Genomic DNA, 16,821 nt, shown 5'->3' with positions numbered 1-16,821 from the left:
TGGCCCTGTTTCCTCCTAGGAGATTCCTAGAGAGGCCCCACAGAGGCTTCTTCCTGCCTCTTCCAGTTACAGTTTTGGAGGCTCAGGTTTGTAAGTGGAAAATGGTTCTTAAGAAGAGGCAAAAAAATCTTGAACACCCGGTTCATATTTAGAAAAGTTTGCAAGTAGAAACATAGAAACATAGAAGTCTGACGGCAGAAAAAGACCCCATGGTCCATCTAGTCTGCCCTTATACTATTTTCTGTATTTTATCTTAGGATGGATATATGTTTATCCCAGGCATGTTTAAATTCAGTTACTGTGGATTTATCTACCACGTCTGCTGGAAGTTTGTTCCAAGGATCTACTACTCTTTCAGTAAAATAATATTTTCTCATGTTGCTTTTGATCTTTCCCCCAACTAACCTCAGATTGTGTCCCCTTGTTCTTGTGTTCACTTTCCTATTAAAAACACTTCCCTCCTGGACCTTATTTAACCCTTTAATATATTTAAATGTTTCGATCATGTCCCCCCTTTTCCTTCTGTCCTCCAGACTATACAGATTGAGTTCATTAAGTCTTTCCTGATACGTTTTATACTTAAGACCTTCCACCATTCTTGTAGCCCGTCTTTGGACCCGTTCAATTTTGTCAATATCTTTTTGTAGGTGAGGTCTCCAGAACTGAACACAGTATTCCAAATGTGGTCTCACCAGCATTCTATATAGCGGGATCATAATCTCCCTCTTCCTGCTTGTTATACCTCTAGCTATGCAGCCAAGCATCCTACTTGCTTTCCCTACTGCCTGACTGCACTGTTCACCCATTTTGAGACTGTCAGAAATCACTACGCCTAAATCCTTTTCTTTTGAAGTATTTGCTAACACAGAACTGCCAATACAATAGTCAGATTGAGGATTCCTTTTCCCCAAGTGCATTATTTTACATTTGGAAACATTAAACTGCAGTTTCCATTGCTTTGACCATTTATCTAGTAAAGCTAAATCATTTACCATATTGCCGACGCCTCCAGGAATATCAACCCTATTGCACACTTTAGAGTCATCGGCAAATAGGCAAACCTTCCCTACCAGACCTTCCCCTATGTCACTCACAAACATATTAAAAAGAATAGGACCCAGAACAGACCCTTGTGGCACACTGCTTGTAACCTGACTCTGCTCAGAATACTCGCCAATCACAACAACCCTCTGGCGTCTATGCTTCAGCCAGCTGCAAATCCATTGAACTATCCAGGGATTAAGTCCAATCTTCACTAATTTATCTATCAGCTCTTTATGTGGAACCGTATCAAAGGCTTTGCTGAAGTCCAGGTAGGCAATATCCACGGCACCACCTTCATCCAACACCTTTGTGACATAGTCAAAGAAATCAATGAGATTAGTCTGACATGATTTGCCTTCAGTAAAGCCATGCTGATTTGGGTCCAATAATTTATTGTTTTTTAGGTGCTGATTTATCCTCTTTTTCAGTAGAGTCTCCATCATTTTAACGACAACTGATGTCAAGCTAACTGGCCTGTAGTTACCAGCTTCTTCTCTACTGCCCTTCTTGTGGATAGGCACAACCCTTGCCATTCTCCAATCCTCAGGAACATCTCCTGTTAACAAGGATTGGTTAAACAAATCAGTCAGGGGGGTAGCAATGACAGATCTGAGTTCTTTAAGAACTCTGGGGTGGATGCCATCTGGACCCATTGCCTTATTTATCTTTAATCGTTCAAGTTCTTCTAAGACATCGGCTTCTAAGATCACTGGAGCTGAATCCGTACAGTTGGAGGCAATGCTATATCCCTCTATAGTATTATTTTGTAAGGTGTCTTTTGAGAAAACTGAACAGAAGTAGCTATTGAAATGGTCAGCGATCTCCTTATTCCCATTAATGCATGTATTTTTCCCGGTACTAAGCTTCGTGATGCCGCAGTTTTTCTTCTTCTTATCACTAATATATCTGAAGAAGGTTTTATCCCCCTTCTTTAGAGATTTGGCAATTTCTTCCCCTTTTGAGGCTTTAGCAGCATATATTATCTGTTTCGCCTCCTTCTGTCTCATTTTATACACCTCCCTATCAGCTATACTTCCAGACTCTTTATACCTCCTATAGGCAGCTTTTTTTTCATTGACTATAGTCCTTACATCATTGCTAAACCATAGCGGTTTCTTCTTCCTTTTACCTTTAGTTATTTGTCTTACATACAGTCCAGTGGCTTTTAAGATGGCCTTTTTAAATACAGTCCACTGGGTGCTCGCTCCTGCCATTTTATCCCTCCCCTTTAATTCATTATCTAAATATTCCCCCATTGCATTAAAATTTGTTTTTCTGAAATCCAATACTTTGGTTGCATTATAGGATTGCTCACAATGAGTTTTTACATCAAACCACAAACATAGATGGTCACTGCAACCTAAATTTTCTCCCACCTTGACATCTGAAACCCAATTCCCATTCGTAAAAACTAAATCTAGAATATTCTCCCCTCTAGTTGGTGTCTTAACCAGCTGTGCCAGAGCTGCTCCTGTAAAGGCCTCTACTATAGTCTTACTTTTGCATGTAAGGGCACTGGGGATATTCCAGTCAACATCAGGCATGTTGAAATCACCCATAACCACAATATCTCCCTTTACTGCCATTTGGGTAATTTCATCCACCATCTTGTTGTCTTTCATATTCCTCAGATTGCCCTGGAGGCCTATAGATCACCCCAATTCTAATGACAGAACCGTCTTTATTTTGCATGCAAATCCAGAGGGTCTCTAGATCTTGACATGTATTTTGAATTAGTGTTGTTTTTAGAGTTTCTTTAACATAAATGGCTACTCCACCTCCCCTTCTCTCTATTCTATCCTTCCTATACAGTGTATATCCTGGTATGGATATTTCCCATTCATTAGAATCCTTAAACCATGTCTCAGTTATGGCAACCAGGTCCAAATTATCTCTAGATATTATGGCCATTAATTCACAGAGCTTGTTGCTCAAGCTTCGAGCATTCGTGCACATTACACGAAGAACATTATTTTCATTATTAGTTTGCCCCTTATCATCAACAACTACATCTATTTTATTTGCAGCTCCCTTTTCATAAGCTTCCAAAAACTGCTTTATCCTCATTGGTCGGGGACAGAAATCACCCACATCAGTTACATCTCTGTCCCCTTTACCTAGTTTAAATGCCTGTCCAAAAAAGTTCTGAATTCCTCACCGAGTACCTGGGTACCTCTGTATGATGGATGCAAACCATCCCTCTTAAACAACTCCCTATTAGACCACCTACTGACATCATGACTTACATAGCCAAAACCTTCAGCTTTACACCACTGCTTTAACCACACATTAAACTCTATGATACACGTTGTTTTATCCTCTTGGCCACAAACCGGTAACACCTCTGAGAAAGTCACTGAATCTGCTATTTTACCCAGCTCATGAAAATAGCAGGTGTTCTTAGGTAGAGGCACCACTGTAAAGAGGTTTTTTAGATTCAGCCTCTTTAAACGGCTGGTCATATTGTGCCTGACAGCCCTTTGGAGTAGACCAGATCAAGAAACAAGCCCTTGAAGGATCTGTAGTGTAGATAACCAGGTTGCGCCTGAGGAAAGGGTCAAACCAACAAAGGCCTGCCGTCTTCGGTGCTACCAGTGTGCCCTCCAAGGCCGTCGCGGGAGCATGCACAACTGGTGGGCAGACGCAGGCCCATTGGCACAGGATTTAGCTTTTGCGCATGTGCAGCAAAATGTCATGTGAGGATGAGTATAACCGAGATTCCGTCTCCATTCTTGGAGTGGAATAGAGCCAGGATGGTGCAGTGGTTAGAGTGCAGCACTGCAGGCTCCTTCAGCTAACTTGATAGCTGTAGTTCACCAGTTCAAATCTCACCACTGGCTCCAAGTTGACCCAGCCTTTCCATTCTTCCGAAGTGGGTCAAATGAGGATCCCAATTGTTGGGGGCAAGAGGCTGATTCTGTATACCGCGTAGAGAGGGCTGTAAAAGCACTATGAAGCGGTGTATAAGTCTAAATTATTTATTTATTTACTTATTGGATTTGTATATGGCCCCTCTCCATGGACTCGGGGCGGCTCACAACATGTCAACAATAAAACAGTGTACAAAATACCATTTCCAATTAATGTAAATAGTTAGTCTAAAACGTTATAAAAGTTAGATATCAAAAATCATTCACTCAAAGACACACCAAGCATACTAAGCATTCAGTGGCCAGAGGTTGGGATCTAATGACTCCAAGCCTGATGGGATAAATAAGTTTTCAAGTTCTTACGGAAGGTGAGGAGGGGGGGGGGCAGTACGAATCTCCTGGGGGAGCTGATTCCAGAGGGCCGGGGCCCTCACAGAGAAGGCTCTTCCCCTAGGCCCGTCCAAGCAACATTGTCTAGTTGACGGGATCTGGAGAAGGCCGACTCTGTGGGACCTAACCGGACGCTGGGATTCATGCGGCAGAAGGTGGTTCCATAGGTAATATGGTCCAATGCCATGTAGGACTTTATAGGTATAAGTCTAAATGCTATTGCTATTGAAGGTCAGGAATGCATTCTTTCACCATGCCAATCATTTAATTTGATCTTTTCTTGTCCGTCCACCCAAATTCCATGCATTTTAATTTCTCCCTTGATTTAGTTTTCCGGAAGTGGAAGAGGGTCACTTACCTCGGAAGGCAGAACTAATTCCTGGGTTTCTGCCGGGAAGGGGGCTACGACGTCCACCCACCACTCTCAAACCAGTACAGCTTCTCTCTCCGAGAGGCAATCGGTCGACGCGGCACCCGAAAACCGGTTAGCTGAAAACTCTCTGCCGCAGCCAGTTTGCGTAAGTTGGGTGGTTCTGAAAATTGGGTGGTGGGCTTGGATGGGTCGGCTTCAAGCAGCAGCACCAACCTCTTTGACTCTGTGGGAAGAAGAAAAAAAAGCCTAATTAGTTAGTTAGTTGGTTGATTGATTGGACTTATATGCCACCCCACTCCCAAAGGCCAGCTCACAGCCAAATACAGAAACAAATAACATTATAGCATGCCATCCTACTTTTAGATCATGCCCTTCAAGTGTTAATATTCTTTTATTTTCTAAGAGTATCCAATCCTTTAACCATGTCAATATTGTTGCGTGATAGTAAGGTTCCCAATTTGGTAAGATTAATCCCCCTCTCTCCTTAAGATCTTGTAGTTTTAATTTACCATATTTTTCGGAGTATAAGACACACCTTAGTTTTTGGGGAGGAAAATAGGGGAAAGAATCTGCTTACCGGATATTCATCTGGCTAGCGTCCTTAGTCTGGCCAGTTTCAGCACATTATTTTATCCCCTGGTTAGGGCTTAAAAAAAACTTATTCGGAGAGAGTAACAATAAAAGAGCTTGCAAGCCAGTAAGAGCTGGGAACATTGTTGGCATCTGAGAAGAAACATTCAGAACCTGCAAAAAAAAATTCTGCAAAGACTTAGGGCTTGAAAAATATTCTTTGCAAAGAGTAACAATGAAAGAGCTTGCAAACCGGGAAGAGCTGGGAATATTGTTAGCACCTGATTAGGGCTGGAAAGAAACATTTTGAGCAAATAGAGCAATGAAAAAAACCCTGCAAAACTTAGGGCTTGGAAAACATTATTTCACAGAGAGAGAAAAAAATGAAAGAGCCTGCAAAATAAGAGCTGGAAAGATTGTAAGCAGCTAGTTAGGGCTGAAAAAAAAAAAAAGATACATTCAGAATATAAGACGCACCCAAATTATCAGCCTCTTTTAGGGAGGAAAAAGGTGCGTCTTTTACTCCGAAAAATACTGTAATTTTTGGTTTCTTTCCTTGCAAAATTGAGACATTAATTTATTTAAATTCTGGAAAAAAAATATTTTATCCAAATTTATTGGGGCTACTTGAAAAATAAATAGAATTTTTGGGAGTATGTTCATTTTAATTCATCCCATTAACGAAATTTGTAACTTGCTCCAATTTTCTAAATCCTTTTAGAATCCTTTAAAGTTGACTTAGAAGATCTGGAAAGCTTGCATTCCTTGGTTGATCCTTGTCATACACTAGGGAGATCATCCACTATCAAGCGTTTCTGTTAAAAAAAATGTTGAGCGCAACTGCTAAGTAAGAGTACTGTCTTGGGGAAATCTGTTTCGCCCTCTGGGGACTTCAGGGAAGCTTTCCTGAAGCCTCCGGAGTGCGAAAAACCGCATAACAGGTAAACAGGAAGTCCGTTTTCTGAACTTCCGGTTTGCCAGTTGGGCTGTTTTTCGCACTCTGGAGGGCGAAACGGCATTCCCCCAAGGGCGAAAACCAATTGGTTAGTGCACGCATGTGTGCTGGAGCTGATGTAGGGCAATGCCTTGTGTGCCATCCAATATGGCTCCATGTGCCACCTGTGGCAAATGTGCCATAGGTTTGCCATCACGGGCCTAGACATATACGGAGTCCTTAAATTGTGTCTCTTCTTGTTGCAGTGCTCAGGCAAGCGAGGGGCAGGAATGCCGAAAGCCGAGTTGAAAAGAAAAGGGAGTTCTCGAAAGTCCAAAGGGAAGGGCGTTGTGCCCCCTCAACAGCCCCAGTGTCACCGGGAGGACCCGGACAAGAAAAACTCATTCCCGCTCATCTCGAAGCACCCCCGTGGAGAAGGCATCTCTCCCGTGTACAATGAGCCATACTCAGCCCCGGCCCATCAGCAGCATCCCGCCACCCGCCCGTTGCATCTGGACTTAAACAATGTACGAGCTGAGGAGAATTGTAGAATTGTAGAGGCCCTTTGGAGGCCGGAAACAGACCTGGAACTTCCAGGAAGCCCAGAAGCTTTCCTTGAGCTTCTGGGAGACCGAACATGGCATACCTCAGGCTCCAGAGGCCCTCTAGAGGCCGGAAACAGGTCTATTTCCAAACTTCCGGGAGGCCTGTTTTTCGCCCTCCCAGGCTCTGGAAACTTTCCTTGAGCCTCTGGGAGGGCAAAAATGTCCTACCTCAGGCTCCAGAGGCCCTCCGGAGACAGGAAAAAGGCGTATTTCCAGATTTCTGGAACTTCCAGGTGGCTCGTTTTATACCCTCCCCAGGGTCCAGAGGCTTTAGCATATTTGGGAGGGTGGAAATGGCCTCCCTCAGGCTCTGGAGGTCCTCTGGAGGCCGGAAACAGGCCTGTTTCCAGATGTCTGGAACTTCCAGGAGGCCCATTTTTCCCATTTTCCGTGAACCTCCAGAAGGGCGAAAACGGCTTCCCACAGGCTCTGGAGGCCCTTCCGAGGCCGGAAACAGCCCTGTTGCCAGACTTTCAGAACTTCCGGGAGGCCTGTTTTTCACCCTCCCTGAGCCTTCACACAGGCCCTGCACTTATCTGGCATCCAAAATGGGTTGCATGGTGATTCCCAGGAGAGGAGAGGAGGGGAGGGGTGGGCAAGGCCAGCCAATCCTTGCAACTGCCGATTCAGCGAACCAGATGTAAAATTAGCATCCAATCTGAATCCAACTCCTAGTTGAGGAACATCTAGAATGGACTTGCCAATGTCCTTCTGCAGCTGGATTTCCCATCCAATTGAATTTCTTTTTTCTTTTTTGGTCCCTTCTGCAGCTGAAGCAGTGGAATGTGCCGAAGAGCCAGACCTGCCCGGCTCCCCAAACCTTGGAAAATCTCTCTCTGTCTTCTTCCCCCATGTACGCTGACCCCTATACGCCCAATTCCCCCACCTCGCATGGGGCAGCGGGCTCCTACTTCGTGGAGGAGGTGAGTGGGACGAAAGAAGCCAGGGACGCATCAGGGCTGGGGTTGATCACGGAGAGGCCGGGCTAGCATGGCTGACTGGGTGGGCGTGGCCATTTTGATGTCACTCACCAGGTTTGGTTGACTGGCTGGGCGGGGCCATCTTGACACCATTCACTGGACATGGTTGATGGTGGGCGTGGTGACTGGGTGGGCAGGTTGACATAGATCAGTGTCTAAGTGGGCATGTTGTTTAGGTGGGTGTGGCCATCTTGACACCACTCACTGGGAGTGGCTGACTGAGTGGGCGTGGTGACTAGGTGGGTGTGGCCATCTTGACACCACTCACTGGGAGTGGCTGACTGAGTGGGCGTGGTGACTAGGTGGGTGTGGCCATCTTGACACCACTCACTGGGCGTGGCTGTCTGGGTGGGCGTGGTGACTAGGTGGGTGTGGCCATCTTGACACCACTCACTGGGCATGGCTGTCTGGGTGGGCGTGGTGACTAGGTGGGTGTGGCCATCTTGACACCACTCACTGGGAGTGGCTGACTGAGTGGGCGGGGTGACTAGGTGGGTGTGGCCATCTTGACACCACTCACTGGGAGTGGCTGAGTGGGCGTGGTGACTAGGTGGGTGTGGCCATCTTGACACCACTCACTGGGCATGGCTGTCTGGGTGGGCGTGGTGACTAGGTGGGTGTGGCCATCTTGACACCACTCACTGGGAGTGGCTGACTGAGTGGGCGGGGTGACTAGGTGGGTGTGGCCATCTTGACACCACTCACTGGGAGTGGCTGAGTGGGCGTGGTGACTAGGTGGGTGTGGCCATCTTGACACCACTCACTGGGCATGGCTGTCTGGGTGGGCGTGGTGACTAGGTGGGTGTGGCCATCTTGACACCACTCACTGGGAGTGGCTGACTGAGTGGGTGTGGTGACTAGGTGGGTGTGGCCATCTTGACACCACTCACTGGGAGTGGTTGACTGAGTGGGTGTGGTGACTAGGTGGGTGTGGCCATCTTGACACAACTCACTGGGAGTGGCTGAGTGGGCGTGGTGATTAGGTGGATGTGGCCATCTTGACACCACTCACTGGGAGTGGCTGACTGAGTGGGCGTGGTGACTAGGTGGGTGTGGCCATCTTGACACCACTCACTGGGAGTGGCTGACTGAGTGGGCGAGGTGACTAGGTGGGTGTGGCCATCTTGACACCACTCACTGGGAGTGGCTGAGTGGGCGTGGTGACTAGGTGGATGTGGCCATCTTGACACCACTTCCTGAGAATGGCTGTTTGTTGGGTGTGGTGACTGGGTAGGCGTGGCCAGTTTGACACCATTCATTGCACATGTCTGAGTAGGCATGGTGTCTAGGTGGGTGTGGCCATCTTGACGCCACTCTCTGGGTGTGGCTAATTGGTTGGGTGTGGTGACTGGGTGGGCGTGGTCATCTTGACACCATTCACTGGGTGTGGCTTACTGGGTATGCGTGGTGACTAGGTAGGCGTGACCATTTTGACGCCACTTGCTGGGTGTGGCTAATTGGTTGGGTGTGGTGACTGGGTGGGCGTGGCCAGTTTGACACCATTCATCGCACATGTCTGAGTGGGCGTGGTGTCTAGGTGGGTGTGGCCATCTTGACGCCACTCTCTGGGTGTGGCTAATTGGTTGGGTGTGGTGACTGGGTGGGCGTGGTCATCTTGACACCATTCACTGGGTGTGGCTTACTGGGTAGGCATGGTCATCTTGACCTCACTCACTGGGCGTGGCTGAGTAGGCATGGTCAGCCTGATGCCACTCATCTTCAACTTCTTCTCCTCTTCCTCCTCTTGTCCTTCCTCCCCTTCCATCTTTCTCCTCCTCCCTGGTTCCTTCCCTCCTTCCCAGTTTGGGAGGTGTCACAGGCCGTCCGCCTTGGAGCACCAGAATGGCTACCCAGCCCTGATGCCAGTGTCCGTCCCCATCTGCCTCCATCCTCAGGGCTGGAAGAGCTTTCAACCTTCAGGAGGGAACCCCTGGCGAGAACCCAGCCTCGCACACAGGGGCAACGCCTCGGCCCCAGCCTTCCACTTCGCTACAGAACCTGCACCCGAGGTCCATTATCTGACCACGGTAAGTGGCACGCAAGAGATTCAGTCCTTCTTTAACCCACTTCTGGGCTGGACGGGAGTTGGAGTTGGAAGACAAAACGGGTTCTGTGGGTTTCATAGCTCTCGACGCTTTTCTTATTTTCTTTTTTTGCTCTTTCCCCACCTGTAAATCAGAGCACGACCTCAGGAGATGGCCTACGGATGCATTCCTTGCCGACTTCAGGTGAGTTGTAATTATTTGCCCTGTCAGGAAATTCGTCCTTAGTTCTAAGTTGCTTCTCTCTTTGTTTAGTTTCCACTCATTGCTTCTTATCCTACCCTCAGGTGCTTTGGAGAATAGATTGACTCCCTCTTCTTTGGGGCAACTCCTGAGATACTGGAACACTGCTATCATGTCTTCCCTGGTGCTTCTTTGTTTTAAACTTGTTGTTGTTGTGTCCGACCCATTGTGCCCCCTATGGACAACATTCCTCCTATCCTCTACCATCCCCTGGATGCTGACTGCTTCAGTAACTCCATCCAGCCACCTCATTCTCTGTTGTCCCCTTCTTTTTGGCCCTCAATCTTTCCTTGATTGGGAAACTAGAATGGAATGGAACGGAACGGAATAGAATAGAACAGAACAAAGAAAGAATGGAATGGAATAGGTAGAGGATAGGATAGGACAGGACAGGACAGGACAGAATGAAGAAAGAATGGAATGGAATGGAATAGGGATAGGATAGGATAGAATAACAGAGTTGGAAGGGACCTTGGAGGTCTTCTAGTCCAAACCCCTGCTCAGGCAGGAAACCCTACACCACTTTCAGACAAATTGTTATCCAACATCTCCTTTAAAACTTCCAGTGTTGGAGCATTCACAACTTCTGGGGGCAAGCTGTTCCACGGATTAATTGTTCCAACTATCAGGAAATTCCTCCTTAGTTCTAAGTTGCTTCTCTCCTTGTTTAGTTTCCACCCACTGCTTCTTGTTCTACCCTCAGGTGCTTTGGAGAATAGCTGGACTCCCTCTTCTTTGGGGCAGCCCCTGAGATACTGGAAGGCTGCTGTCCTGTCTCCCCTGGTCCTTCTTTTCATGAAACTATCCGTGCCCAGTTCCTGCAACCACTGTTCATATGTTTTAGCCTCCAGTCCCCTGATCCTCTTTGTCGCTCTTCTCTGCCCTTTTAGATGAAAGCCTTCAGGCCTACAACCTGCCTGAAACAGGAGGGGAATCGCTTGACTCGACGTACCACGACTACGCTGAGCTGCAAAGCTTCCACGAGGACTACAGTTACGACAACATCTGGGACACGGAGGCGAAGAAACCTCCATTCTCCGACCCTGAGATCTATGATTGCTAAGCGGGGTGTCCAATCCATCCGCCAAAACAGGAAGAATGGGAGAAACCAGACTATGTTTTTTGTAATGCAAAATGTAATGGATTTCTGGAAACCAGGATTCCTTTCTGGCCACTTTTGTGCCATTTCCTGTCGCTCTACTTCGTTTTGTGGTGCTATGAATAAACCTCCAAGAAAAGAATTCTTCCATCCACTAATCCATCGGGTTTCGACACAGAGGGGGACCTCGATTCTGTGGCTGTTAATGAAGAAAGCTGCACTATCTTTGGGGGAAGTCTGGACTTTTGCGGTGCCGTTGATAGATTTTGCAATTCACCTGCCCACAAAAAAACAGCAATAAACCCCTCCACCTCCGTCCTATCTGCTAACCGTTATGCAGAGGCACAAATGGTCCAAATGTGAAAAATAGTCATAAGAAGATCTGATTGGAAGATCTGCAGGGGGTTGGACTAGATGACCTACAGGGTCCCTTCTAACCCTCACTGTTTCTAAAGGCAAAGCTGGTTTTTAAAAGCTGCCACTCGATCAGTTGAAGACCTGGGCTGTAAATAATGGATTGGACTCTCCTGCAGGATTGGGAAATTTTAAAGGTGGCTTGTAGCAATGACAACAACCCCCACCTAAGGCAAACATCATAAGACACCCTTGCCCCAGCTGCAAAAAAAAAGAAGGGATATATTTTTTCCTTGTTGAAAGCACAACTGTTATGAAGGTTTGCAAAGAGACGGCATTGCTGGCAATTCTGACTCGGGAATAAAATGAGAATAGTCAATTATAAGAGTCCAGAAGGAGTTGGGTGGCTTACACGTCGAAAAAATAAAATAAATAAAAAATAAATATACAGCAAACTGCTCGATCAATACAGAGTGTGGTTGTATGCACACAAAGGTACCCAGGGATGACAGTCAATTTATGAACACTATACACTTTTAAAAAGAAAACGTATTTTCCCAGCCAGTCCTCTGCCTTTTGGTCTATGTCAAGAGTCAGCAACTGGTGGCCCCGTAGCCACATGTGGCTCTTTCATTCCTCTGCTGCTGTCACTCAAATTAGGTGTCACAACTGCCAATGTGCGATGCCTGCCCGGCATGTGATTTATTGAGCTTTTTGATTCCCGGTAGGCATGGATAAATCCAAGAAAAGTTTCAGAAGAAAACAGAACCTTTATTTCAACGATATATTCTAGTTTTGTGGCCTCTCAAGAAATAGTCATGTACGGAAACGGTTTTGTGGCTCCCGGTGTTTTCTTTTCTGTGGCAAACGGGACAAAATGGCTCTTGGAGTACTCCTAGTCTATCATAAAGGAGTTTTATACTGCCTTGGATGGAGAAATATATTGTTTTGGGAAAGCTGACTAGGGCTACTTCCTGTGTGCAACGCAACAACTGATATTCCAACACACTTAACACACTAACAGTGCCTTGCTTGGGGACAATTTTCTCTCCTCAGCCGATGTGGTTATCCTTTTTTTTGAAACACGCTACTTTGTTGGTTATCATTGAAATAATGATGATGATGATGATGATGCTGTTTGAAAACGACTTGGAGAAGCAGTGAAAGGCTTGCTGTTGGACACATAGGCTGGAAGAGAAGATTGTAAGAAGAACAGAAGAGAGGTGAAGAAACGGCTTATCGTGTCAAGAATGGGGAGGGTTGCAAAGTGAAGATTCTCTAGGACCCACATTATGTTATGTGCATTACATTGTGTTTATTGTTATTTATTCTTCTTCACTTTTATAGCCCATGGTGCCTTGAAGAAACCCAATTTGATGACATCTGCCATCTTCCTTATTTCCTTCCCCATCCCTTCCTTTTTTCCTTTCTTCCTTCTTTCCTTTCTTCCTTCCTTCCATCCATCCATCCATCTTCCTTCCTTCCCTTCCTTCCTTTTTCCTTCCTTCCTTACTCTCCATCCATCTTCCTTCTTTCCTTCCTTCCTCTCCATCCATCCATCTTCCTTCTTTCCTTCCTTCCTCTCCATCCATCCATTTTCCTTCCCCTCCATCCATCTTCCTTCCTTCCTCCCCATCCATCCATCCATCTTCATTCCTTCCTTCCTTCTTCCCCATCTTCCTTCCTTTTTCCTTCCTTCCTTTGTTCCTCCTTTTCCTTCCTTCCTTTCCCATCTCCCTTCCTTTTCCTCCCTCCCTCCCTCCCTCTCTTTCCCTCTCTCCCTCCTTTTTCTCTTTGGAATAATCTCATCTGATTGGTCAGGCAATACGATGGCAGCAGACAGAATTCTGGTTCACATTTTTGTTGGTGTTGCTACAGGCCGGGATAACCTCACGGTCTACTTTTGTTACTTGAATTTAAAATATTAAAATATATACTGTTCAACCGCCAACATTTAGTGAAGTTTACAGGAGGGTCTTGTTGGCTTGTCTGATATTCTATTTAAATAAGCAATTAAATGTGTGTTGGCAAGGGGAGAAGAAATTTTTTAATTATTTAATTTAGCAAATAATCCCAGCTGTTTGACATCAGCTGCTTCCTGATGGCTATTGAAGTAAAGCAGGGCGGGGTGTGAGTGTAAGGAAGTTGGTTGTGGTTGTAATTTCAATTCCAGGGGGTGGTTTGTGTTGTTGTTGTTGTTGTACCTTTGAGGTGTGTGTTTATGTCTGGGTCGATGTGTTGTTGGCTTTAACGTGAGCACAAACTGTAAAGCAAAATTGGATCCCCAATTACACAGCTCAGGTTGCAGCAACACACTAGACAACACTTGGTGCAGATTTTGTGTGCATGGGAGTGTGGGTCAGTGTGTAAGGTGGGGTGGGGTGGGGAGAGTTGTACAGCATTGATACTGTTCCTTGGGTGATTTCTTTGAAGACCCCCGTAATAAAGTTAATATAATTATGTGTGCCTGGTTTTCTTTTTTCTTTTTCTTTCTAATGGAGACACGACAGTCTTTAAAAACTTACCTTTTTAAAATCTTTTTTTCAGGCTAAGTAAGGCAGCTGAACCCACCCAAACAAGAAGCAAATTGAGGAGGGGGGGCAGCTGGGGGAGGGGGCTCTGATCTAGGTGTTCTCAGGTTTTCTGATCAGCTAGTATGAAAAATGCCTAGATAGGTGTACAGGTGTGCAATTCACAACCACAGCTCCATTGTTTTTCTGCAGACCTTTTATTAGCCAGCAGAGTGATATCATCAGAGGGAGGTTTGTGGAGTGGGGGGAGGAAGGGAGAAGGAAGATAATCGTGAGGTCCTTGGTGCTCTCTTTCCGAGCTTGGTGATTTTCTCGCAAACCTCTCATTATCAAACTAGGTAACCTCATCAGTGTGAGAAAGGAGTAGGGTCTGCTGAGAAGAGGTGGAGGAGGAGGAGGAGAGAGAGGAGGGAAGGGGGAGGAGAAGGGGGGAGGAGAAGAAGAAGAAAGAGGAGGGGGGAGGAAAAGAAGAGGAAGAAGAAGAAGAGGAAGAAGAAGAAGAAGAAGAAGAAGAAGAAGAAGAAGAAAGAGGAGGGGATGGGGAGGAGGAGGGGGAGGAGAAGAAGAAGAAGAGAGGAGGAGGAAGAAGAGGAAGTCAGAAGGTTGCAAAAGGGAATGACGTGAGCTCAGGGACACTGCAACGGTGATAAATATGAACCAGGTACCAAGCATCTGAGTGTTCATCAACTGCCCAAAAGCAGATGCTACAACGGTCATTAAGTGGGAAAAAACAGTCCAAAGGTCCATTTTTTTCCACCTGTAACTGACCTATTATAGTTCCATACTACTTTTTTTTCCGCCCAAGGGCTGGTCGCTAAACAAAACATTGAGTTCTACCTGCATAAGAACTAGTCAGAGGAGTAATGCAGGTGGAAAGGATAAGGAGGCCACAAACATTCTCCGGACATTTGATTTTCTAAGCAGGTGTCATTTTCAACGCTGGGTCCCTAAAGAGTCTGTTAAATGGAGTGACACCTGTCTGACTTTTTCACTCCCTCGGCAGGGAAATAGCTGGCGCATAGTCTTCCAAAATGTCAGCCAACTGCCCTGGCCAAGGGAGAGCTAATCAGAAAGGGGAAGGGAGAAATACGGAGGCCTTCGTGTTAGCAACTACCCTGTTTCCCTGAAAATAAAACCCAATGGGGAAATAAGCCTGTCCGGATTCCAGGTAACATTCAAATTTATTTATTTATTATTTTTTTATTTATTCGATTTTTATACAGCCCTTCTCCTTAGACTCAGGGCGGCTTATAACATGTTAGCAATAGCACTTCTTAACAGAGCCAGCCTATTGCCCCCACAATCCGGGTCCTCATTTTACCCACCTTGGAAGGATAGAAGGCTGAGTCAACCTTGAGCCGCTGGTGAGATTTGAACCGCTGACCTACAGATCTATAGTCAGCTTCAGTGGCCTGCAGTACAGCACTCTACCTGCTGCGCCACCCCGGCTCATCAATTTAAATCAGGATCCAAATCAAAGCATTCCTCAAAATTCCAATTTATTTCTGGAGCCATCCTGCGAGGAACCCATAAACATCAGGCCTTCTACAGATAGTGTGGCAAGCCATTGATTTTTTTCCCCCTACCAACTTCTGCACCGGCTTGACATGTGCCACACTTGGAGTCCTGTGTAGAGTTTTGGTCACCACACCTCCAGAAGGATAGAATGGAACTGGAAAAGGTGCAAACAAAGGGCAGCAAGAATGATCAAGGAAATGGAGCCCCTCCCTTATGAAACCAGGTTGCAACGCCTGGGTCTCTTCAGCCTTGAAAGGTGGCGTTTAAGGGGTGACTTGATCAAAGTGTATAAAATCATGCATGGGATAGAAAAGGTGATAGAGAAGAATTCTTTTCTTTATCACACAATACTAGGACGAGGGGGCCCTCCCTAAAGGTCATAGGTAAGAAAGTGAGGACAAATCAAGGGAAAATATTTCTTCACCCAGAGGGTTCTTGGTTTATGGAATTCACTTCCAGAAGAGGCTGTGACAGCTGTCAGCCTGGATAGCTTCAAGGCAGGATTAGACAGATTCATGGATGCCAAGTGTATCAGTGGTTATTGAAACGGATGTCCAAGTGCCGCCTCTATGTGGGTTGAGGCCGGCAGGGTTCACTTGAGTACCATTTGTTGGGGGTCAAGGGAAAGGGAGGGTCTTGCCTTCTCTTTCTGCTCAAGATCCCCATGGACAATTGGTGGCCCACTGTGTGACATAGAATGCTGGACTCGATGGGCTTTGGTCCGATTCAGCAGGGCTCTTCTTAGGTTCTTATGTTCTTACCATGGTTTTTCAGGATGCTCATAACATAAGCCCTACCCCTAGAAAATAAGGCCCAGTTAAGATCAAAGGCACAAAGTTTCCTGTCACACATATGTGCTCGTCATTCCCTGCGTGTCCGCGCGTGATTTCGCTACCTGCCCAGGTGCAGTAGCAGAATTGCACTAGCACTCAAAATCACAGGGGCGAGCACACGTCACCGTTCCATCTTAGCAGTCCACCTCTGGTCATTCCCAACTCTAGGGGGCGGTGCTCATCCTCCATTTCTAAGCCAAAGAGCCAGTGCTGTCAGATGATGATTCCATGGTCTCCTTGCTTGCATGAGTAACCACCAAAATCACATCGAATGCTGTTACATTCGGGGGTCCCTATTTTTCTACTTGCATTTTTTTAAACATGCTTTTGAGCCACTAGGTCGGCAGAAGCCGGGACAAGTCGCGGGAACTCACTCCATTAATGCGGCACTAGGGATTCGAACCGCCGAACTTGCCAACCTTTCGATTGAGGAGC

The 16,821-nt window shown here is 46.3% G+C and overlaps 1 protein-coding gene across 2 annotated transcripts in view; it reads left to right on the top strand.

The window, feature by feature from the left end:
- The window catches only part of PLEKHN1 (pleckstrin homology domain containing N1), a 64,327-nt gene extending 50,361 nt beyond the window's left edge, over positions 1–13,966 (top strand). For both annotated transcript variants that reach the window (XM_070759243.1, XM_070759244.1), the window contains 6 exons: positions 4,634–4,822; positions 6,448–6,708; positions 7,557–7,709; positions 9,569–9,793; positions 9,946–9,994; positions 10,942–13,966. In XM_070759243.1, coding sequence (XP_070615344.1) covers positions 4,634–4,822; positions 6,448–6,708; positions 7,557–7,709; positions 9,569–9,793; positions 9,946–9,994; positions 10,942–11,114 — 1,050 coding nt within the window. In that variant the 3' untranslated portion in view covers positions 11,115–13,966. The remainder of the gene's footprint in view (positions 1–4,633; positions 4,823–6,447; positions 6,709–7,556; positions 7,710–9,568; positions 9,794–9,945; positions 9,995–10,941) is intronic.
- Positions 13,967–16,821: the final 2,855 nt, after the last annotated feature.

The sequence above is a fragment of the Erythrolamprus reginae genome, chromosome 8 (assembly GCF_031021105.1).
Source record: "Erythrolamprus reginae isolate rEryReg1 chromosome 8, rEryReg1.hap1, whole genome shotgun sequence".
NCBI classification, from domain to species: domain Eukaryota; kingdom Metazoa; phylum Chordata; class Lepidosauria; order Squamata; family Dipsadidae; genus Erythrolamprus; species Erythrolamprus reginae.
This window is presented reverse-complemented; position numbering and strand designations above follow the sequence as displayed.